This window comes from Myodes glareolus, chromosome 4 (assembly GCF_982192425.1).
Source record: "Myodes glareolus chromosome 4, mMyoGla1.1, whole genome shotgun sequence".
Taxonomy (NCBI): Eukaryota; Metazoa; Chordata; class Mammalia; order Rodentia; family Cricetidae; genus Myodes; species Myodes glareolus.
The window spans coordinates 84,222,708-84,248,097 of NC_142029.1; the positions used below are offsets into that span (position 1 = coordinate 84,222,708).

General features: G+C 48.8%; 1 protein-coding gene across 7 annotated transcripts in view; it reads left to right on the forward strand.

Annotated features, from left to right (window-relative positions):
- Window positions 1-25,390, forward strand: part of Tmem266 (transmembrane protein 266) — a 152,964-nt gene that overhangs the window by 95,863 nt on the left and 31,711 nt on the right. For 2 of the 7 annotated variants that reach the window (XM_048416948.3, XM_085688777.2), the window contains exons 4-5: window positions 14,116-14,270; window positions 17,002-17,075. In XM_048416948.3, the coding sequence (XP_048272905.1) occupies window positions 14,116-14,270; window positions 17,002-17,075 (229 nt within the window). Of the gene's footprint in view, window positions 1-12,178; window positions 12,852-14,115; window positions 14,271-17,001; window positions 17,076-25,390 lie in introns of those variants that run through there. The other 5 variants (XM_085688775.2, XM_085688776.2, XM_048416949.3 and 2 more) reach the window with 5 other exon arrangements.

A 25,390-nucleotide genomic window follows, 5' to 3' on the forward strand; every position in this document is an offset into this window, starting at 1 on the left:
CCCTTGGAAGTACAGCAGCCCTGGATGGAACACCCTGCACCCCCAGATTCTTACTTCTTCCTTTCCAGGCCTGGACTCATCTTCTGAGCTCAGATTCTATCACATCCTCCTTCCCAGAAACCTCACTCCTTCAGTACGGCCTCCCCATCTCCTCAGTGTTCAGCCCTCCTCTTTCCTAACCTCCCCTCTACACCCCTGGCTTCTGTTGGCCCCCATCACCCCTCCCTTCCTCCATGGAATCAAACTTCTAACAAGCCTCAGTGACAGCTGCTGCCCTCAACAGTCTACTTCAGTCTGGCCGCAGCCTCTTATATGCCACGCCACGGTTCTCGAGGGTGTGATGCCTAATCTTGATTACCAACTTGACTGGATGTAAGATCACCTAGGAAACACATCTCCGGGAGCATTTCTGAGGATGTTCCCAGAGAAGTTTAACAGAAGAGGTAAGACCTAACCTTGATGTAAGTGACACGGCCCCCCCCATAGGCCTGAGTCCTCGAATAAGAGTGGGAAAGGAAGAAGGCAGCTTGAGTACCAGCATTCCTCGCTCTGTCCCCTGGCAGCAGACACGATGTGACCAGATGTCCCTCACCCCCACCCCCACTGCCATGCTTTGTCACCATGATGTATCATATATATTCCTTTGACTAGTCAACCGAAATAAGCCCTTTTCTCTTAAAGCTGCCTTCTGACAAATACTTGCTCTCAGTGACAAAAATAAGTAAGGTGGGCATCCACATCCCCTTGCGACTGAAAGCCTTGATTGCCTTCTGCCACTGTCTCCCCTTGACACGATATCCCTGTGCCTGCCGCCACAAACAGATCTTCTGCACTTTGCCTTCTAAGCCTTTGTCAGACAAATAACAATTGTCATCTGCTTGTTCTTTAACTATGAGAGTTCATTCTCTCTCTCTCTGTTCCCCCCCCCTTTTCCTACACACTGGATAATTTTATCCATCTCTGTAAGCTTTCAACTAGTAATGAGCAAATCCATGTGTCTGGCCCAAGTCTGCCTTTCAATCGCCTAAGTTCTTTCTGAACATCTTCCTAGGGATCCCCAAATGCCGCTGAGTCCCGATGGATGTCAGTGGAATGATCAAGTCCTCCTGTCCCTGACTCACTCGCAGTCTCATGCTAATGCCCCTGAGGTTGTTGCTGCCACAGGTGTCCATTGTGGGAATGATAGTGCCCTTTCCAAGGGCACCTGGGAAGCGGGCCCTCATGCAGGGTGGGCTCCATCAGGGTCAGGACAGAACATTCCCTTCTCCCTTGATTCCCAGCTCTGGATCATGTTCTTCTTCCTACCCTCTGCTCCAGTTTTGCTTGATCTCGTCCTCACCCCCAGCATCCAGGTCCCCCTGCTGCCTTTTGCATCCAGGCCCCCAAGGCAAACCCAGGAGCTGTCCTAGCACATCATGCACACTGGATCATCTTCCTTTCCCTCCCTGTGTCCGCTCCTCTCTCACGTCTCCCTCCTTCAGCACTGATAGCGCAAAACCTCCATGTGAATCCACAGAGGTGAACAGACAGTCTGGGGAGAGGGAGAAGGGGAGCAGAGGTGTCAGCCCCGACCGCAAAATCCTGCGACGACAAAATGCGGTGAGACTAGCTTGATTTTCCCCCCTCATCCCTTACACTCTCTTCCTGAGTCCCGCACATCTTCATTGCCTTAGTTTTCCCCTTCCCATTCTTCCTCCAAGGACTGGCTACCGTCTGTCCGCTAATTGCTTTGAACTGTGCATACCAGAAAATCCTCCTCAAACTCCTTGGCCTCCGTAATGTGGAATCCAGAGCTAAGGCAGCCCTGAGGTTGGTCCAGCGAACTTCCTGTCAGCAAGGACCAGATTCCCCTTATCGCTGCTGTCGGCAGTACTGACTTCATCCTGATGCCGAAAGTGGCCTCATAGTTGGCCGAGGTTCTGCCTGTGGCAGTCGGGCATTCTCATTCCTATCTGGCAAGTGAGCCTTGAGAACAACACAGAACCTACCCAGAAGCCTTCAGCAGTTCTTTCCTAATGTCTTGTGGGCTAGAATTGAGTCACAGGGCAGAGAATGCTCATAGGCTGACTGGACCTGTCTTTTGAATGGTAAATTGCTATGCAGATGTGGGAGACTCATCCACAGTACACCACAGCCTCAAGAGAGCCGGGTTTCAGGCTGGCAAGATGGCTCAGCTGCTGAAGGTGCTGTTCCTGCAGAACCTGACAGCCTGAGTTTGATCCCCAGAATCTACAGAGTGGAAAGAGAGAACTGGCCGTGCCAAGCTGACCTCTGACCTTCATATATGCCCAGTGTGCATGTAAGCTCTCTCTCTGTCTCTCTCTGTCTCTGTCTTTCTTTCTCTCTCTCTCTCTCTCTCTCTCTCTCTCTCTCTTTCACACACACACACACACACACACACACACACACACACACACACACACTTTTAAAGGGAGAACTAATTCTCCGATCATAACAGGACTCCCAGACAGGCGAAACTTTGAAGAATCACGGGTCTCAAACAGGCTTAAAGGGAGATGACACCAACAGCATGTTTCTGCCGGAATTAGGCAGTCAGAGGAAGACAACATAATGGGGCACATTATGGGATATTTTCTGAGATGTCAGGTTAGAAAAAGAAGACAGACCCAATATAGCAAACACCTCTAAATAAAGATTAAAATAATTTTAGATATGACAGCAAGCAATAGCTAGGGGCAAAGAGAAGGGAGGAGTGGGGCTATTAAAGCCACAGCCCAAAATAGCCTCTTTGCAGAATACCTTAAGGATGCATTCTCCAGAAATCTCCTGTCCCCACCACCATGCTCCCACAGCCCACTCCCTTCGTGTTGTCAGTGATGAAGAAAGCAATAAATTCACAGACATACTATTTGTAAGCAACACAGTCACCCACTCCCACAGCGTTACAACTTGCAGCTAGGTGCACACAGCCTTGGACAACCTCTGGGCTCTGTTTTCTACACCTAACCCTGACCCTGGGCCAGGAAGTTCTCTCTAGCAGGGACCAGACGATTTGAGACAGGGATAGAGGACAGGCAGACAGAATGACCTGAATGGTCAAGTGAGCGGGTGAATGGTGGTGCTACAATAAGATGGCATGGGAAAGCCCAGTTTCCCTGGAGAGTGGGGCAAACAGATCTCCACGGAGTTGATGAAAGCAAAGACAGGGAAGGGGAACAGCACCAAGCTTCCTATGCCCACAGGTCAAAGCCAAGCGGTAGCCCCTACATCTCCAAGCATCCTCTCCACAAAGTCAGCCTGAAAGAAAGAAATCAGATTTGCCTCAGAGCCTGCCAACTTTACTTAGTAAGAAGTTAGACGTGCTCAGGATTAAGGGGGCATGTCTGCCCTAGCGCTGTCCTTGCAGGCGTGAAGCCTGGGGGTTCCGTGTCATGATTTACAGGGGTTGGAAAGGTGGGAGAGAGGGAAGGAGCGAGAAGGATTGAGACTCATCACTTCCTCCATGCCAGTGGGATTGCTACCCTTCAGGCTTCCACACGGGTTCTCTAGGCTCCAACTATCACATAGAGCTTTAGCTAGCATGAAAAATGTATTAATCATAGGTAATTTCATTTTCCTATAGTCCAGGGGCCCCTCATTTTTAATTGATTAAGCAATCAATTCACAGACACCTAGTAAAATATTCACCCACCCTCACTTAGTCACAACATATATGGTGTATAGCCTCTTGGGACCACTAGAGGGCAGCAGAGTGCCTCTGGTGATTGGGGTGGGACTGGGCACCTGATCTCAGCCTGGAAGGAGGAAGGTTTGCACCCTCAGGCCTGGGCACAGAAAGCAAAGGGAGCCTGGCGTTATGGTGTCCCAGTCACCATAACTTGAGAGTCCCAGTCATTCGTGGAGACATCCAGGATCCAGAATTTGGCCGAAGAGAAGAAAGAGGAATATGGCCAACCTAGAATTTACCAGAGGGACAGGACAGGACAGGAGAGGAAGTTGTTGCTAGCTTATTCCCACAGGGTTAGGGAATTGACCTCATCTAGTAGCCCTAGTTGCAAAGACTAGCTCAGAGGAAGTCCTTGGATTTGTGGTCAGTTCTCAGAGTTGAGGGGTCTCTGGGTAGAAGCGAGCTCTTAGTCCAGCAGCACCCTGCTCCCTTTACTGGGTCAACTTTAACTACAGCCTTCCTGCTTGTTATCGGTTCAGCTATATGTGGACAATGCCCTCAGTCCCCTAAGTGGGGACAAAGGTTTGAAGGGTTTCGCAGCTTGTCAAGCAGAATGACAGCTCCTGCCTCTCTGCCCCCATGCTCTTGCCACCACACCTTGTGGCCCTTCCCAGAGTTGATACTTCTGGGGACTCGAGAGATGGAAGATTTGGGGAGACGAACGTCAGCATCTGGGGACCCCTGCTGCGCACAGCCCTCATGCTTCTCCAGGGTGGTAGTGATGACCTCTAGCTCTGACTGCAGACCGGAAGCTGCCCACCTAGAAACGGAAATGTATCCATTTCTGCAAGGAAATGTATCCATTTCTGCAAGGAAATGTATCGTTTCTGCAAGGAAATGTATCGTTTCTGCAAGGCCCTAGACAGTTTGTTTTGTGAGGTGTGACGATGTGCCCTGAGGCTGTGCTGCCAGGCCTTGCCTCCTGGAGTCCGGCAAAGGGGACAAAGCTGGCTCACTTGGGGAGAGGCAGTGAAGCTCTGACCTTCTCAGATATTCAGCTAAAGGGTGTCCGCATGGCACTGGATTGATGGTCCTCAAAAGACAGGATTGTGTCTCTTTGGAAAATTCATGCTTAGTCGAGCCCATCTCCCTCTCCTGCTTTCCTCTCTGGAGTGGCTCGGGGCTGGGAGCCCACTGTGCCTCGGAGTTCATCTACAAGCTTCCAGACTCTGTGGAGATGAAGGCTCCCCTCCCTCAGTGTGCCCAATACCCTGCACAGGGCCCGGATCTGGAATGCTAGGTATCCCATCACTTCCGGGAGTCACATTAAGTCTACCTGCTAATACCTGTATGGTCTGGCAGTGTCCTGACACTAAGCTTTCACGTATACTATTTTTAGTATTTCAGATCCTCCCAGTCCTTCTGCAAAGGCTGGGATCACATTTTTAGGATCAATAAACTAACGCCCAACAGACTGGCCTCGGGGTCTAGTCAACACATGACTGGGATTAGACACTAACTGCCACCAAAGTCCAGCGGGTCCTTCTTCCCACCATTTATTTGTTTGTTTACAAGACAGCATTTCATTGTGTAGCTCTGGTTGTTCTGGAACTCACTCTGTAGACCAGGCTGGCCTTGAACTCACAGAGATTCGCGTGCCTCTGCCTCCCAAATCCTGAGATTAAAGGCATGCGCCACTCTGCCCAGCTATAAATTAACCTTTTAAATGCTCAGAGCAGCTCCTGGTGCATAGAATGTTGTCGCTGGATTTGTTGTTGTTGTTGTTGTTTTTTTTTATTCTTTGTTCTTTGGGGACCTGCCGCCCAGCTCCCAAATAAATATTCAGAGACTTACTCTTATTTCTGAATGTCTGGCCTTACCTTGGCTTGTTTCTAGCCAGTTTTTCTTAAATTATCCCATTTACCTTTTGCCTCTGGGCTTTTAATTTTCTCTAGTCTCTATTCCTTTCTTTCCTTCTTTCTCCGTGGCTGGATGGATAGCTGGGTGGCTGGCCCTTGGCATCCTCCTCTCCTCCTTTTCTCGCTCCTTCCTCTTCTTGTTCCTCTCTAAACCTAGATTTCTCCCTTTATTCTCTCTGCCCTCGAGCCTTGCCTATCCCTCTCTTGCTGGCTATTGGCCATTCAGTTCTTTATTAGATCGATCAGGTGTTTTAGGCAGGTAAAGTAACACAGCTTCACAGAGTTAAGCAAATGCATCATAAAAGAAATCGACACATCTTTGCATCGTTAAACAAATATTCCATAGTATAAATGTAACATATCTTAAGCTAATATTCCACAACAGAATGTGCCATGGATGTGTCTGTTACACCAACAAAAACACAGCATAGATCAGGGAGAAAGTGGGGTTCCAATCAGCCTCACGACTTTCTCTGATCACCTGCAATCCTAGCCACCCGCAATGAATACAGTCAAGGGAAACAAAGGGGCGACCAAGACATGTTGCTGGCTGTCAAAGCCACCACCAAGTCCAGTGACTTCCAGGGAGCCAGTGATGCGCATCATAGGAAGGGAGCATGTGGGCCAGGCCAAGCTTCTCAACCTTTCGCCCTCAGCCCTTTAGTACAGAGAACAGGTTCTACAACCATAGGTATGTAGGAATGTAAAGTAGGGATACAAACCAAACATTTGCTGATAATAAATCATAAAGGAACTTATTTAAAATAATTTCTGGTATCCATATAATTTCCCATTAAAGAATAAAGCAAATTTGCATATTAATGATATGGATGTACCTATTTACAGAAAGAATTAAATTGTGATTGAATCTGTGATACTCTAGGATGGAGTATCTTCAACAATATTTTGATTTTTTTTTTGAATCTCTGGTATTGAGACCATCACTTCACATAAATATATAGCACAAAATGACAGAAGTGTGTTTAGGGCTATTTCAAATTATTGGAGAGTCTGTCCTGACCCCAAGCCAAAATTCCTTTAATGATTTTTATTTTTGGGAAAGGGTCTCACTATGTAGACCAAGCTAGCCTCAAGCTCTCAGAGATCTGTCTGCCTCTGCTCTTGAGTGCTGGGCTTTAAGAATTTCTAAACAAGATTTGTCAGCTTCTTAATGAGCAATTTTAAAAACCAAACATTCCTTTATGTGGCAATCCAAGTAGACACTACTATGTACCGAGGAAAGAGGACAGAGAAGTATTAAACGTTTCTATTTCCCGTAGTTAAGCCATGGTGTTTCTCTAACAGCAGAAGATTTTGCTTACAGAATAGAAACACAGCAATTCATTAACATTCCATTGTCTCAGCTCTAAGCCAAGGTGTCTTGGGACATGCCCATTGGTGTGGCATGACAACGGCACGTGTTCAGACCCAAGGCTGTAGTGAGGTTGCAATGAGACATGATCTGCTACACGTGTGGTGTGTGTGGGTGTGGTACCAGGGACTGAACCCAGGGCTTCACACATGTGGAGTGTTTTCTCCGCTGAACTACCCAGCATTCTTCTCATTGTTCTGTGGTTTCTAATGTGTGTTCACGGGCAAGTAGAGGCCGGAGATTAACATCAGGCAGTTTCCTTAATCATTCTCCAACTTATATTTGAAACAGGGTCTCTCACTGTAGCTGAGCTCACCAATTAGATGAGGCCTACAGTCCAGCAGGCCCCAGGACGCTGCCTGCCTCTGCCTGGCTTTTTTTACAGGCTAGGTTTCGAACTCGGGCCCTCATGCTTGGATAGCAGGCACTCTACACACTGAGCTACCTTCCCAGCCCCATGGGTTTACTTCTTTTGTGTTCAGTAGCCTTTAACTATCGCCAGATTTTTCATCACCCTCACTATAAGCAATGAAATCAGCAAATTAGACTGTGCTCTGGTGGGTAGAAGGAAAGGTTTGTTGGAGATCGAACTTCCAAGACCATCTCAGGAATTACATGACAGTTTCAGTTTGTTTTCTGTTGCTCTTATAAACACCATGACCAAAAGCAACTTGGGGGTGAATGGGGCTTATTACATCTTACAGGTTAGGGCCCACAATGGAGACAAACTGAAACAGGAACTCGGGGATGGAACCTGGATGCCAGAACTGAAACAGAACCCTGGAGAGATGCTGCCTACTGGCTTGCTCTGCTCAGCTCACTCAGTTTGCTTTTCTAAATACAATCCAGAACCACCTGTCCAAGGGTGCCATTGCCCATCATGGGCTGCTATTCATTAATCATATTCATTCATATTCATTCATATTCATTCATTCATTCACTCGTAATTCATATTAATCTAGAAAATACGCTTCCAAACTTGCCTACAGGCCAGTCTGATGAAAGCATTTTTCTCACTTAAGGTTCCCTCTTCCTAGATGACCCCAGCTTGTGTTGGGTTGACAAAAATCCTAACAAGCACAATGACCCCACCGCGAGGTTCCGGTTCACAGTTTAAGAAGCTAGGCAGGGGGAGCAGAACACCTAGGTCTCCTTTGATGGTCCTCCCTGACAGTCAAGGAGTCTCTGCATCTCTTGAAACCTGCACAGGGCTGTGATATGGTGCGTATTTGGGGTCACGTGGTGATTGTTTATGTCAGGTATTGGAGAGTTTGGCTTCCAGGAAGCTAGCTGCCAAGCCAGTAGTGTAGCAGTCCTTCAGGACAGGGATGGGCTAGGACCACCTGCTGCTCCGGGCTTCAAGTCAGCTGCTGCAACCAATTGGCTTCTAAACACATTCTGACCTCCCCTCATTTCTTTGGGCACTTGACAGAGGACAAGCTAAATGTGCAGCTAACAAGGTCTTCTGGCCTGGTCACCCCAGGGGTCTCTCACCTTCTGCTGTCTCCACCTTCCTGCTGCGGAGCACCTTTTAAGACGAGAGTCTCCGCCATTTTCACAGTTCCACCAGGAACACAGTTTCCTCTGCCCCCATTCGGCATCCGGCATTCCCCTTCTACTGCCTAAGCATGCAGTGGATTGCAGGGTGGAGCAAGCTTAGCCCTGACTGGTCCACACCACATGGCCTACTTCACTTTTAGGACAGGGGCTGTTTCGGTGCCAAGCTTGGGTACATTGCCTGCCTGCCTGCCTGCCTGCCTCCCAGGCCACTCTTAAATGGCCTTACCTACCATAAAAGAGCTTTTGGGGATTTGCCAAAGTTCATTTTCATATTCTAGATTTTATTCTCTAATTGTTACCCAAGCAACTAAGACTATAAAGCAAAAGCCGCACAGGCCCTCATCTGCGTCCCATTCCCGGACTCCTCTGAGGCCTCAGGAGGGGGTGCCGGAACTTCTCTGGGATACCACCTGCCAGCAGGCCCATCTGTTGGTATTATTTGGGCAGCCCAAGCCCGCCCCAGAACTACCCCTGACTTTTATAACACACGTTGGAAAATTGGGGCACGCCTGCCCTCCGGTGGCAGCTTCAGGAATGACACCACCCCGGTGCTTTGATCGCTGAGGCGACCAGAAAGCAATTTTTCTCATTCTATGCTGGTGCCGGTTTCGTTCCGTGATCTTTAGTTAACGGCGCAGGGATCTTTAGAAACGGGAAATACTTCCTCCTTTTGCCACGAATACACACTCTCCTTGCAATGTCTGAGTCACTAGCATTTCAGTTAGCTGTTTAGGACTCTAAACGTGAGGCCAGCCAGGGACCTGCAGGTTCAGCGCTACAGGTCCCACTCCATTGGCGAGCTCTGCCCAGAAGCCCTTGGATCTTCGCCCCTGTAGTTGTACAGCCCTATCCAGGCCTCTCTTGTTCAAAACGGAGCCACAGGCAAGCCTACTGGACTTCATGCTGAGCTGGTTGTGGCCCTGTTTTCTGTCACCGTGATCTCTGTCCTGCTTCACCAAACCCTGTTCATCCTCCATAAAACTTGTCACCTGTAAGAACAGCTCTTGTCCATATTTTGGGGGGGGTTCTTATTGAAATGCAGCACCATGTTCAGTGGGTGTTGAGGACGATGCAGCTTCCGTAACTCCAAGGGTGCCCAGGCGATGAGTATGAAGAATCAGGATGGTGGGACTACCCTTGGAACCGCCCAGGAAGATAGACCATGGTCACAAGCCACAAGTACTGGTTTAATAAGGGGCCAGGAGTATGGCTTGACCCTTAGGGCTTTGCAACAACCCCTGACCTGGATGCAGATCCCAACCCCCACCTCCAGGCCTCCCTGCTCTGACACGTCTGTCCACAGCGGGTCCCTTATTAGATGGTCTTCCTTCATCAGTGTCTCTCAAGTCCCTTCGATGTGTCGTGGGGTCACTGGGAGGAAAGAGGTTCACCCGATATTTGTGATAGCGCCTATGATACAAATACCACCTCCTTGTGCAGCCTGGGGACACTCCCAGGCTGATGTAGTCGAGGGACTGGTAGCTGAGGGCCAAGCTTTGGCTGGGCACAGCTAAGTTGCCACAGGAGTTAGAAATACAGGACCTGGAGAGGTAGGCTTGGCTTTGCAACTCCTTTGGGGGTTTGGAGTTATCTATAGGGGGTGTGGGTGTTTCTCCCCCAAAAGGTTGAACCAGAAAGTCTTACCCAGCAGGAATGAGGGCTTTCCCATAGTTGAATATGTGGAGCTTCCCTCCCCTCGTCTTCCTCAACTATATATTCTAGCCCTGTGCAGTTAGGGCAGAATTCATGCAGCAGCTGGGTACTCAGATGAGGGTCCCATGTCCTTCCCACCCCCTGATGAGGGGTGGAAACAGTCAAGAAGTCCAGCTGGTGTAAAACTCTTCAAGTAAGCAAGCCTTACAAACACAGGGTGGCGAGCTGAGGCTCAGGGGTGGCCCTCTACCCCTTAACACCTGGTCTTAAATGTCTGCCCAACTCTTCAACATCCTGGGTCCTGCACCAGCTCTGGGTTTCCCTGTTAATGTCCCTGTCACCCTATAGTGCAGTATAACTTGTCTGAATTCATCTTTCGCACTACCATGTAACCAGTGTGGCTGACTCGGGACACAGGGCCCACCTAGCCCATGCTGGGGACCCAGCATCCTTTGACATCCAGATCTGCCCCTGCCTCCTTTCTGAGCCCTTCCATCTGATCCTCTCCCAGGCTCAGGCTAACCTCAGACTGCAGAGGCCTGACTCCAGGCCTGCCCACAGCTCTTTCAAAAGCAGTCAGCATTTTCACACTTAAGTAGTAGTGTGAAGTGGCCTTTCTGATCATCACTCAGGTGAGCTACACCAGGATGGAGTTTTCCCTCCCTCTCTTGGGGACTCTCCTCCGGGGCAGCAGGAGCAGCAGGCTCTCAGGGCACATCTCACTGCCATCAGATGTACAAAGTGGGGGGCGGAAGAGTGCCCAGCTGCTCCCACTGACCACAAGGGCGAAACCTCCTGTTCACCACTGGGCATCACCCAGGGCCAACAGTCTTCCCAGCTGCCCGTTTTATTTATAGCGTCCAAAGCTGCTTGGCTCCCGTTTCAGATGACAATGAAATGGCACCAGTGTTAGCGGTCACTAATAGTGGACGCCGTTGGGCTGGGCCTGAGGTGTCTTTATACCCTGGGAAAGAATGCATGCCATTGGAAGACCGCAGGATGGGAAGGACACGGCACAAAGCTTCCACAAGTGCCAGGTTGAAGGCTGGTCACAAACGGAGAGCGGGGAGAGATACAAATAGGACCAAGCAGAAGGAGAGGCAGGAGTGGCACGCTGGGAAGGAAGTAGGGAGCAGGAAAGACGGGAGGGTGGGGAGAACGGAGTTCTTAATAGCCAAGAGTGTCGGCTGTAGGAACGCAGTCCGCGGATATTTGCTCCAGTGGGCAGCAGGCTTCCGCTTCTGGGGGCCTCCAAACAGATGGGAACAGGCTGTCCGTGAACACATGGTGGAGTACTCCCCTCTGCCTCTCATGACGACAGCTGACCTCACGGGTTTTCCTCTAGATTTCCCTGGCTCCTCCGGGTGTCCCAGGGTCCTCAAGAAAAGGATAGTTATCACTCAGAAAGTACTTCTTCCTGGTGCTAGAGCTCTCTGTTTACCCTCCCGGGGTACAACTGAGAAAATCAAGCTGGGCTTTTTAAACGCTAATATGGCCTCTTCATCCGTGCATTTCTCCAACTAAATCACAGCCGCTTTCACCAGGCTCCTTGAGACACTCAGCTCTGAGTTGGCCAGACCTAGCAGATAGCAATACATAAGGCCCTGTAACGTTTAAAGAATATTTTTTTTTTAGTAGGGGCATCTTCTATGCAGTATCTGGGGCATATTTGTGTTAGGAAGTTGTTCGTTGTTTATCTGAAATTTGAATTTATCTAGCAATTCTACTGAGCTCGATGTGGCTTCTGTTTGGGTTGAGAAGTGTGACCAACGCAGTACGTTTTAAGTTTGCCCTGCAAGGGGCCACAGAGATGCCAGGGTTGGTCTTTGTGATTTAGCTCCCACCAGGCTTTGCACCCCTGTTTTCCCTTTGTCTCTTAGAGAAACCCCCTCTTCTGGCCCAGCCAGTCTCCTCCTCTCTCACTCTATACTCTTGGCCTTTGTAGGAACTCATGCAACCCTTCTTCCCCCATTCAGAGTGATCTGCTTAGCTTCCTCCATCATGTTTCAGTCTCTAAATGTCTCTTTCTGCAACTTGCTTCCCGAGTCTGGAGAGGACCACCCCTGGTCTTTGCATCACCACTGAGCCAAGGACGGAGACCATCAATCATTCCCGTAGGTGTTAGTAATATCCCGAGAGACTTAAGCAAGCCTGGTTTCCTGATAGGATTCTTCAAGACCTCTGGCATTCAAGCTTTCTCTGAACAAACCAGGAGGAAGACGTCACCAGCCAAAAGTGTTCACATCATTCTTTCAGAGAGAGTAACGAGAAGCTGCCTTCCCAGCCCATTGACACCCTAGTCTTCAAGAGGAAGACACTGGTTCTCCTTACAGCAGGCTACAGCAGACTGACTCCCTATGAATGGGAAGGATGTGGTGATGGCCAATCCATCAGATATTATTATCGTGACTGTGACCATCACCATCACTCTCAGTATCATCATCACCATCATCACCATCATCATCATCATCATCATCACCCTCAGTATCATCATCACCATCACTCTCAGTATCATCATCACCATCATCACCATCATCATCATCATCACCATCACCCTCAGTATCATCATTATCATCATCACCATCATCACCATCACCACCATCATCAGTATCATCATCATCACCATCGTCACCATCACCCTCAGTATCATCATCATCACCATCATCATCACCACCATCACCACCATCATCATGTCATTTCAGTCACACTGTGTTTGCAGGTCAGATACATTATTTCCTTTATCTTTCAACAACTCTACTAGTTAAAAATACTATTCTGTACTTTCCAAGTGGAGAAGTGAAGTCCCAGAGTGACCTGATGCCTTTGCACATGACCCCAGGGCAATGGGGCAGACCCCAAAGCAAAGACTTCCCTGGCACATCTCAGCCCCTTTAGGGTGCATAATTCTCACTAAAATCAGACTGGCAAACATGGATGGATCATAAACAACCCAATCAGTGAGGTCTGAGTGCAGCACCCCAGCATCACAGTGTTCCCAAAGGCTCCCCATCTTGTGTTCCTCAGGGGAGGGCATCTAGTACCCTAAGAGGCTCAATTGAGCTCTGAGCTCCTGTGGCCTCCTGACCACTCCCACCCTATTCAGGATCATCTGTCCTCAGGGGCCTCCTCTCTCCTACAGATGCCTCCCCAAAGACAGCTGTACACAGAGTATGAGTCCCACCTGATGCTCTGTGACAAGAGGTAGCCCTGGCCTAACCAGTTTGGTAAGCACAGATGCCATCCATGTGGAGCACAGTGAGGCATAGCAACATAGTAAAGACACTGGAATACCCCACAAATAAATGACCATTGAACTTTGACCCAGATTTTCCCAAACTTACCCAATTATAGAATTTCTGGGGGGAGGGGATCAAGTAACAGCTATTAACACTCTGAAGAAACAGTGTTTAGATAATCTGTCCTGAAAAATAGGGATCCAATGCAACACTTTCTTTTATAGCCAACAAAGGTCTAATTCCATCCACTGGGTGCTTAGAATATTTGTTGAGTAGAAACGGAGATTTCCCCAATGCCAGCACATGGGCTGGGTTCTGAGAGACATAAATAGAGTGACAGTGGCTTGTCCTGTGACTCTTGCCACCTAGGCAAGTTTGACTCACCCATGGGGTGTGAGTTCTACACCCACTTCCAACCTGAGAAGCCCGAATCCTAGAGAGTTCCTGTAAGTTCTCAAAGTCAACCTGTAAGCTCAGCTCTGTCCCTTAATGAGATTGCTTTACTCTTGCGAGTCTACCCTGTGGCCTCTTGAAGAGGCATAGTCTCCCATGATGCCCAGCCGTGGATGTAGCTCAGTGGTGGAGATCTTGCTTGGCTTAGCAAGACCCTGCCTGGCATCCCCAGCATAACCAACAAAACAAATTAACCTCAGGCCCCAGGGGAGCCAGGCTGGTGGCTCTGAGGCAAGGCTGTGGCCAGGGTGTCCCCTCAGCCCCTTAGCCCCTCTTCTCCTTTTGTCCCTACAGGTCTAACTGGCTGAAGCCGTGCTGTGGGAAGAGAGCAGCCGTATGGCAGGTATTTTTGCTCAGTGCAAGTCTCAACAGTTTCCTGGTAGCCTGTGTAATATTGGTGGTGATTCTCCTGACCCTGGAACTTCTAATAGATATAAAGCTTCTCCAGTGTGAGTAGCAAGAGAGATACATATGCAAATACATATGTCAATATTCACTGTGCATCTGCATCCCTCAGGGGTCCCCAACCTGTGCCACTGGGATCATCCCCCAGCCTGTGCCACTGCCAAGCTGCCAGTCCCACAACAGCCCATGGGGATTGCCCCTGGGGAGGGAACACACTTGGCAGCTTCTCTGTCACCTTCGACACCCCTTTGTCATCTGTCCAATGTGGCCTCTTCAGTCCCCTTCCTAGTGTTCCATGATCAGAAACGGATGAGACAAAACAGAAGTTGGGGACCCCTGTATGCATCTTTTTTTTTTAAATTGTTCTCATTTGGAATTTTCCAGGGTGATTTTTTTTTCTGGCTTAAACAGTTCCATTTTGGGAAATGGATCACCTGTAGGAACTGTCAGCAGCGGTAGTGCTGGTGTTTGTCCCAGCCTGAAGTGGGCAGCATTCTTTACGTGTGTCCTGATAGCTTTGAAAATGCTTTTCCACATTGACACCTTCAGACCTGCCAGCAACCATGTGGTGCACAGGACGGGTAGGGCAGGACCCCATCTTACAGACAGGCAGACAAATTAAAGGTTGTGGGTATCGACGACTCACCCTAGGTCAGAGGAACGGAGCAGGAGACTCCAAACCTCCAGACTGTTTGACTCTTTGTCCACATTTCCTCCTTTGGGCATTCCTTCTGGCCTCTTAACAGTGGCCGTTTGGTGTGTGTGGCATCAGGAGGCACTGTGGCAAAATGACTGTCAGCGTGGAGGCTGGACTCCAATCTCCGCCCTTGGAAAACCCTGCTTGGTGTACCAGAAGACCAGAGGCTCACGTGTCTGGCCTTTGCCTGTGGATGAGCATATAGCTTATGGAACAGTCCCCACACACCTTTCTTGATCTAGGAGGTGGACCATTCAAGTACAAAATTGAAAATTTAAAAGTGAAATTACTGGCTGCAGAGAGCTTTTCTTTTCCACCGCTTACAGAATCCAGGACAAGAGGTTCAGCCCCCACCCCAAACCCTTTTTGTTCTCTTGTTTTCTCAGATGCCCCAAATCCTTCATTGGATCTTCTATGCTCAGGGCTTGTCATTGCTCCTTCCAAGACACACCAGCCTTGTCTGCTCTCTGAGAGAGCACAGAATTGCTTTTGTCTGATAAGCCTAGTTGGGTTTTATGTAGCCAGTGGCCCCTTGGTTCCAATTAAAGTATCTCCCAACATTAAGTGCCCAGTACTGGTTTTACACTCAACCTGTCTTCAATTAAACCGTGCTGTAGGCTTTCCCTCCTTGTGTCCAGACTCTGTGTTTTATGGGATCTGACCATAACGGAGCCCTTCTCTCCCTATGGTGGGTTGTACTCGGGCCCTGGGCTTCTCAGGTTGTGTGTGATGAGGCATCAGGTAGAACTGAGAACCCAGCCGACGCTGGAATTTTGCTTAAAATTAAGTATCCAGGAGATTGATTTTGGTGGGAGATCCAATAGCAGCTCATAAAAGGCATCTTAAATTCCATAAAACGCACAATCCGAGATTTATTGCTCTTCTAAAGCAAACCGTAAAAAAAGGCACAGGAATTCATTTGAGAAATAATGGGGAAAGATTTTATGTTTCCAGAATCATCTGAGGTCTTTTCAGAGTCACACAGGCCTCAGCCTTTTGGTTCCCACTGGTATTCATGTGACTCCGATTGGGGAGGAATTCACGCTGTCCCCAGGGCTCATCCTTTGAGGGTCATACTGGCCCTGAGCCAGGGGGCCCCTGCATCTCCCTCCTGGAACCCAGTATTCCAACCTTCCTCTTGGATTTGCTTGAGGACCTTATTTTTACCCACTCCAAGGGTTCATGGGTTTAGAGCCTAGGAAAAGCCAGCCCTACCCAAAGAAGATATCTTTCTTTGACCAAGGGGAATTTGAATAGCTTGAAACAGGCCCTCTGTTTGCCACAGACCCCTACCTCCTGCCCCCAGAGTTCCCCTGATCCATCCAGAGGATACTCTCTGGGGACCATTCTGCCCTCTTTCTACCAAGGTCAGCCCACCATTGTTCTAGACGCTCACACCTTCCTGTTACCTTCACTAGCATATAAACTGTGACCTAGTGTATGGAGGCTGTTTGCGGCATCCTACCCTTTAGAGTGTCTGGGTAGTTGAAGATGATTAGGGAATCATCAGTGCTGGCCTCACCCTGTGGACCTGGAAGGGACTTCTGTCTGCCCCAGCCCACAGACTCTGCCGCCTTCACCCATCAGCTCCCCCTGCCAGGCATCGCTCCAGCCACCTCTCCATACTGCTGCCAGCACCATCCCCACTACCGTGAGCTCAGAACGGAGGGGCAGAGAGGCTTACCCAGAGCCCACACAAAGTGCACTGAGCTGTGGGGATGGTGTGCTGTGGATCTTGAAGCTGCCCACTCCAGAACTTTGCTGTGGTCCTGACCTCCTTCCCTGGGTCTGGCAGTGAGCAGAGGAATCAAGGGAGATGGCCTTGGAGGAGAGAAGAGCATTTGGGTCACAACGTTTCCACTGCTCCCACATAACCACTGGTTGTAGCTGCCCTTGCTCTCTGACCCAATTTCTAACAGGTTATAGCTGCCCTTGCTCTCAGACCCGATTTCTAACCGATCCAAATGTTTCTACAAGCACCCAGGGGTCCCCAAAGTCTGCCGCCATGCCACAAAGCCCCCTAGATGGATGGACTCAATTCTTTGCTCCTAAACCTGGCCTCACTATGTTTCTTACAGTTTCCAGTGCATTCCAGTTTGCTGGTGTCATTCACTGGATCAGTCTGGTCATTCTCTCTGTATTCTTCTCAGAGGTAGGTAAAGATTCAGGCCCTGAAATCTCCTCTTTGGGGTGACTCATTGCTGGGAAATCTGGGTTTCATTCACTACATGTTTCCTAGTGTCTGGCTCTCGTTATTCCTGAGGCCAAATCTCACCACAGGATACGGCACAAGGTATGTTCACAGACACAGACATGCAGGGCAGTGGCCAGCCCTGCTAGAGAGATTTGTCTCTAAGCAGGTGACCCCTGCTCAGAATCCAGAACATATGTAGGGCTTGTTGGGAGAAGTCCGGGTAAAAGGTTTATGAAGGCATGAGGTAGTTGGAGGGCAGGAGTTGTTGGTGTGGCCAATGGTGAGTAAACAGGAGTCCAGCCCAACAACACCAGATGCAGAAGCAATTAGGATTTGCTTGCCTCAGGGCCAAGGCAGTGAACTTGACCAGGTCCTGCGGAAGGATGGAGTCCCAGCTGGCAGGTGTTCCTGGGACAACAGAGGGCTGTGCTTCTGAAGTGGTCCCTCAGACAGATGTCCCCCAGGATTGCTGGAGTTGATGGCAGAAGTCCACGTCCAAAGAGCTAGCTGGAGTCTCCTAGCCCCTGGGTTTAGTGTGGAAGTAGACCGGGTTCGCATGGCTCCGGGATCATTTGACAAACCTTGATACCAGGCATGTCTTGATTTTTACATTGGGGGGGGGGGGGTTACACCTCTTAAGTAGTCCCCGTGCCATCGGTGATACTGGGGCCTGGGCTTGTAGGACACCATCTTGCAGCTGTTTCAGACAGGGCCTCCTGGAAGGATGGGAAGGGCAGTGGAGAGTGAAGGACGGAGAGATCCCTGTGGAACCATTTCTTCCAAACAGATCCAGGGACTGTATGTCAGCTGGCCACTGGCCACTCTACCTGGGTGTCCCCACCTTCCACCGCAGGTACGCATGTGCCCACAAAGAGCCCCACAGCATCTTTCAATGAAAGATAAACACAAGATAAAGCACAGAGCCTGCTAGGAGTACACAGGCATGGGTGTGCACATGCAGCCGCTGGTACACTGGAGGCAGAGAGCACAGCACAGTCTCAGAGGGAGGAGGTGGATCTAGAGAAGAGAGCTAACATGGGCAAGGCGGTAGATTGAGAGAGTTTATGTTATGGTTAAAGGACCCAAGAGGTCGGAATCCTGGGGCCTTCTCTGACCTAGCCAATAGCTCCACTGTCTCCCTAAAATTCAAACGCACTCCAGGTCTTAGCCTTCTAGTTCGGAATACTGAGTCTGGGTAGGGCTGGGCAGGATGGCAGGCATTCCCAGCATAGAACACTATCTTCAGACCTTGACTCCTGTAGCTGATAGATCTGGCCAGGAAGCTTCCTAACCAGCTAACTGGGGCCACTGTTGGTGCTCAGGTGCTTGGAAGAGGCTCACCAGTAGCTTGGGATCCCTATAGGGTTCAGCCCTGCCTGGTCCCTCATTTCTGCCTGCTAGGATTCCCTCCTGCAAATCCCTGGGCCAGGGCCAGATGTCTCCTTGATGCAAACCTTGGAAAATGTGCCCATGCCTGTGTCTGCCAACAAAAATGTTTAATCAGTTGCTGTGGTTCTTCCCTCCAGCCCTCTGCTTTGGTTTTATTGGCTTTTGCAGAATTTATTGCCCAGCGTTAATTTGGCATTCCCTTCCTGTCTCTACCAGAGACAAACCACCTGAAACAGACAAGCTCCTGTGTGCAGGAATAGAAGCCTCAATGGCCTGCCGGCCAACCCTCACAGACTGGGGAAGGGGCCGAGGCTTCCCACAGCCTCAGCTTTCTCTGCAGAGCCTGTGGGAATGAGGAGAATGGCTAGTCCCTTGCCTTGGACCTTGTCATGGGTAGGGAGGATGGAATGGAGCTAGGCTATCAACACAGAGGAGAAAACTCTCCCCGTATAGATGCCCAGCATGAATGAGGGGGTTGTGTGCAGTGATCTGCCGAGGCACCCTGGCTAACAAGGGTGGGTTTCTGTAGACTCACAGAGCGTGAAAAGCAAGCACCCAAACCTTGATGTCAGCAAGCTCTCCGATGTCCTCGCAGCATGGTGTCGGGGAATTTGAGTGCTTGCAATGAATGGAGTACCTCTAGCAGGAAGACTCAGAGAGTCTAGTATCTCTCCTTAGTGTATAAAACCTGCGTGTTTACCTGCCAGGTTGTGGTCCTTATAAAACACCACATAGAGCCAGGATGTACAATGCTCACCTAACGTGCACAGAACCCTGGCATCAAATTCCAGCACTTTGTAGGCTAGGTGTGGTAGTTAGTGCCTGTAATCCCAGCGCTCGGGAGGTGGAGGCAAAATGACAGATGTTCAGAGTAATCTCTGGAACAGGGAAAGTTCAAGGGGTAGCCTGGGATCCATGAGATCTTGTCTCGAAATACACACACACACACACACACACACACACACACACACACACACACACAATCTATCTATCTATCTATCTATCTATCTATCGCACACATACATCAATATATTATTTTATATGTTTGCACACATACACACTATGTATATTATGTGAGACACACACTATATCTATCAATCTATCTATCTATCTATCTATCTATCTATATCACACCCATACACCAATATATTATGTTATATGTATGCACACATACACACTATATATTTTATGTGATATATATATATATATATGTATGTATATATGAAGGGCAACTTGAGGTTATGGCAGTTATGGTCAAAACTGGCTCCAGCTCTCTGGGTGTCTTACCTGTTTCGTCACTGCTCTCTAAGGATCTGGCATTAGCAGGTTGAGAAGAAATCAGGAATTTGGGGAAAAGATCAGGGTCAAGGCCAGGCACTGAGAAAAAAGGTCAAACCAAGCAAGGCCTCTGAGCACAAATGAGGGGTGACCAGCCCTTTTTTCTCATCTGGAAGAAATGGAAATGTCCTCCTTTAGCTCTGGCCCCTTCTTTCTCTGGAACATACCCAGGAATGCACCAGAGATCTCTTTAGAAGTCATGGCCTGCCTTCTCTGGCTAGCAAGAGGGCTGTTACTCAGGCAAGTTCCACACAGGTGAGCCACCAAGGGCTGCTACTGCCCCAGGGCCCTTTGCCTGTTTCTGAGCCTTGCTTTGCCCCTAGTTTCACCAAGACTTAGGGAAGGATGACAGGCCATGATACAGGTTGGGAAACTGAGACCTGGAGAGGTGGAGAAAACTGTCCAGAGTCCACAAGGATAAGTCAGACACAGGCCTTTGGTAGGTGAGCCGTCCACTGCCCCATCTTCAACATCCCAGAGTTCTGAGGCTGTACCAGGAAGATGGGCCGCTTTGTCCTGGGGAAGCCTCAGAGGACAGAGCTAGGACAAAGAGTGAGAGTCTGCCTTGGGCTCAGTTCAAGGACATCTGTTCAAATGGGCCACACTACTGAACAGTGAGTTGGACCTTCTAAAATAGCAGGAGTGGGTTCCCATAGGCAGATTAGGGGGTACTCCTAGCAGGAGCCTAAAGAGAGGTTGTGCCCATGTAGCTTCCTGAGCTCTGTGCTGCTTGGTCATGCAGGGTTACTGTGTTCCCACATGACCTTGTGCACCAAGAACAAGCAGAGTCTTTGGGATCAAAATGAGAATTGTGCAAATGGGGTTTCTTAAACACAGCTTGCCCTTGGCTAAGACGGGGCCCAGCTGGCCACTTGGGAGCAGAGAGCCCACTTCTCCTCTTCCTGAGGTTGCAAAAGCTCTCGGGGCCTCCTGAGGTCCTATCCAGGAAGAAGAGACACAGTGGGTGTTTAGATGGGGGCCTCAGGGTGATGGTGATGCAGTGGTGGCTGTAACTGTTTCCTCCTCCCCTTCCTCTTTCTTCCAGTGTGAAATTCTGTGTGTGTGTGTGTGTGTGTGTGTACACATGCATGTGTGTTACTTGTGTATGTGCAACCGCATGTGTGTTGCTTGTGTGTGTGTATATATATATATATATATATATATATATATATATATATATATTCACACATGAATATGGAGGCCAAAGGTTCTATGCTGGATTCCTTCTTCAGTCTCTTTCAACCATATATATATATATATATATATATATTTTAAACAACTGTCTCCTACTGAACCTGGAGCTCACCAATTGAACTAGTCTAGGGTGGATAGTAAAACCCCAGGGGTCCTCTGGGTTTTGCCACCGCCTCAGTCCTATGAGAACGATACCACACTAGGCTTTTACATGGGTGTTGGGGGTGGCATTTGGTACAAACATAACATGCAACTGATACCTCCCACTAGTTCCAAAGTAACTTGACTCCCGAAGGAGCTCCCACAACCCATCAGCAGTCCCTCCCACTTCCCCTTTACACAGCCTTTGCCGACCCAAGTCTCCTTGTTGTCTCTGTGAATGTTAGTATTCTTTATGCTTCCTGTAATCAAGGTCAAGGCCATGGTGTGGCCCTCCATATCTGGCTTCTGTCACTGAATGTGTTTTCAGGATCAGTCCATGCTGCGGTGTGAGTCAGGCCTCCGTTCCTTTTTATGTCTGAGTAACATACCATCACATGGGTGGAGCACACCAGTCCTTAGCTGAACCAAGCCTTTCTTTTATAAAATTTATGTTTTTATTACTGGGAGGAGGGAGAGGGTGTGTATGTGTGTGCCTAAGTCAGTTCTTCCTGCCATGTAGGTCTCGGAGCACAGACTGAGACTGTTAGGAGTATAGAAAGGGTCTTTAACTCCTAAGCCATCTTACCAGTCCCAGCCATGTGTATCCTGATGTCAGCTGTAGGAGCTCCTCTCTGACAGAGCCTCCCAGAGCTGTCCCCAGGCAGCACTGACTCAGGAGGGAGCCGTCCTGGCCCTTTGTCTTATGAAGTCCATTGCCAAACCAAACTGAGCCCCACACTTATCCTTCTACCTGAGCAATACATCAGCAAGCACACAGTGATGCTCAAGGTATCCCTCCTCTTCCCCGCTTTGTCTCAGGAGCATCCTTGGAGCCTCAGTCTTCAGATAGGAGCCAGGAGAGTGTGTGTGCTGTACTCTTTGCTCAGAAAGACGAAGGGTGAGTTTGCTTGCTCTTAGTGTCTGTTCGAGGGAGTAAGCTCAGCCACTGAGACACTGTGTGATCTTGGACAAGTCGCTGGCCCCTCTCTGAACATTATTTCGTGAGCATCAACATCAGAAAACTGGCCCAAAGTGTGGGCTACCTTCCTGACCCTACCTGAGGTGAGTGCACTGCTCAGACTAGGGTAGGGGCTTTCTTCTCTTACCCGCTCCGTGTTTCACAGTGGTGTGGGAGAATCAGGTTTTAGACCCACCCCCTCTAGCCATCATTCACTCTGCCCACATGTCCATGCAGAGTGGACAGCACGTCCAACAGCTGGAAGGCTCAGCCAACTGCATCATTGGAGATACTCAGGCTTGTAGGTCCTGAGCCACAGGCGCCCCAGGGCCTGCCTTGATTCTAGAGATTTCTAGAAAAGTTTTATCCTGCCTCCCACATCATGCTATGCCCTGCACCAGGTTATTTCATCTCTTGGGCACATAAACAGGGAATGGAAGCCTTAATTCTGTTCCTGTGTCTTCATTTATCTCCTGGCATAGGACTGGGCATGTGGCCTCAACCACTAAAGGAGTACATCAATTAAACATGTTACTGAGAAATTACTCTTCAAAATCTCATTTCTACTTTTAGATTTGCCATGACCTTGACAATGACCTTATGGGGCTGGCGGGTCAGATGTGAAGATGATTGTTCTAAGCAAGCTGGAAGGTGCGGTCTGCTGTTCACAGCCTAACTTGCGGTCAGTAGACGTCTGTAAGGCCATGTAGATGGCCCGCTCACCAGGTGTCTGGGCCAGGCATCTTAGCTGTGCTATGCCTGTGCTGTGCAGCACAACAATGCACGCCCCCTCCATCTCGGAGGCTAGAGAGAAACCCAGACCTGGAATGTTCTACCTGCACAGCATTCTTGCTGGCCTGGCCTTGGAAACACACAGGACCTGACATTCAGCCATCAGGGTTAGGTTGAGAAAGGCCGTGGAGCAGACAATCTTAGGAACTGATTGTGCCTCATTTATACCCAGGCAGTCTCAGAGACTTCAGCTGAGCAGCCTGACATAGAAAAAAACTGATTTACTGTTTATAAGAATGATTTTTTTACCTATGCATCAGATAAAAAAATTAACATGCCAAAATAAGAAGACAACCCCTCCTTATAGCCTCGTCGACCACAGATAACCACAGTTGATTTTGTCTATGTCCCATAGCCCTTCTCCCTCCTGCCACAGTGTGGGTTCCCAATGGGAGACATGAACCCATGTCCCGATTGGCTCGTGTGAAGGACCTGCTAAGTAACTGCTCCTTACAAACTTGAAAGCCCATTCCCTGCTCCAGCCCCTGACTGTGCCCTGGGCAGCCCAGACTGCTGCACTAGCCAGCATTCCCCATGGGTCTCCTCCGCACTGGGGTTTTGCCCTCTGTCACACTGACAAATCCCTATTTCTGCATCAGCTCTGTCCTCACGAACTCAGGGGAAGAGGCCTTGCAGTTGTAGCCGAGAGAGCTGACGCTTCTTTGTATTTTCTTTACTGCTATGGGATAATTCCTGGAGGGACAGAAGTTGTTTTGACTCCATTGTCTTGCCAGACAATTTTTTAGGTGAATTAAGTAAGTCCAAACATGTATTCTAAGTATAAAACCCAAATAGAAGTGTCCTGGTTCACACGGAGCACACTTCCTAGTTTTAGGGACTCATCTAGATGATGTGTATCAACACACTCACCCTATTTTATTGACATCTAAGAAACCCTTTTTTTCCTTTGGGAAATAGTATTTTTGCATATGTATACACGTACATACGTGTGCGTGCAGATACATGTGTGTGCACATATTTGTGTGCAGACAGAGGTGCTAGTCTGTGCTAGTCACTCTTTATAAGCTGTCTACCTTGTTTTTTAATGACAGGGTCTCTTACTGGCCAGTGGCTTACCAGTTAGGCTGGCTGCCCAGTGAACCCCAGGGTCTGCTCGTCTCTACCACCCCAACAGCACTGAGCTTACAAATACCATGCCTGGTTCCAGAATTGAATTCAGGTTCTCAAGATTGCATGGCAAGCACTTTATTGAGCTATTCCCTATCCTATTCTATATATTTATTCATTTATTTTTGTTTTTTTGCGAAAGAGTTTCTCTGTATATCCTTGGCTGTCCTGGAGCTAGATCTGTAGACCAAGCTGGCCTCAAACTCACAGAGATCTGCCTGTCTCTGCCTCCTGGGTGCTGCTTTTAAAGGCATGCAATACCACTGTCTGGCTCCCTGTCCTTTTTTACACATCTTTATTTCAAAAGGAAAAAATACAGTTTTGGTGTCATCTTTTCTGAGAACAATGCAGTGTTGGTATCTGTCCAATAACATTCAATAACTCTTGTCATGACAGTCAACCAAAAACCATGCTAAACTATGCCTTCCATGACAGTCAACCAATGACCATGCTCAAACCATGCCACCCACAACAGTCAACCAATAACTGGGCACAAACCATGCCATCTGCGACAGTCAATTCATAACCATGCGCAAACCATGCCATCCATGACAGCCAACCAATAACCATACTCAAACCATGCCATCCACAACAGTCAATCCATAACCATGCGCAAACCATGACATCTGTTTGGCTTGTTGGCTTATAGAAGAACTGGATTCACTGTTGTTTCCTTGGGTGTTTTTAATATGCTAAAGCATCTTAAAACAAAACATAGGGATGCCTCACAAGGAGATCAAGACCAAGAACACTAAAACAAAAAATCAATTCTGGAGCTGAAGAAATGACTCTACAGTTAAGAGCACTGGCTGATCATCTAGAGAACCCGGGTTCAATTCCCAGCACCCACATGGCAGCTCACAGCTGTCCATGGCTCCAGTTTCAGGAATTCTGACACCCTCAAACAGACATGCATGCAGACAAAACAGCCATGAATATAAGATAAAAATAAATTATAAAAAATAAAGAAAACAGATTCTGAATTGAGGAATATTGTATGATTCACTAGGAAACTTGTTTATCTGAAATTACTGATTTAATGAGTATTTGAAAGGCTAACAGGAGCCAGATGATGTTCCATTTATTCCATTCACACAGAGCAGATTTACACACGTGAAATGTTAGCCTGCAGGATATGAGAAGACACCTCAGGGGTTTTAGCTAGAATTGGTGTCTTTGGAGAACTGGTGGGGGAGAGGGTACGGGCTTCGAGAGATCCATGACTTGTAACAAGTTGAAGCTGCTGGGGCCCTAGGCAAAGGGTTCATGATGAAACTTTGGGGACATGGTCCGGGTTGGTGGTTGTCAGGATAGGAATTGGCGGAGCAGTTAG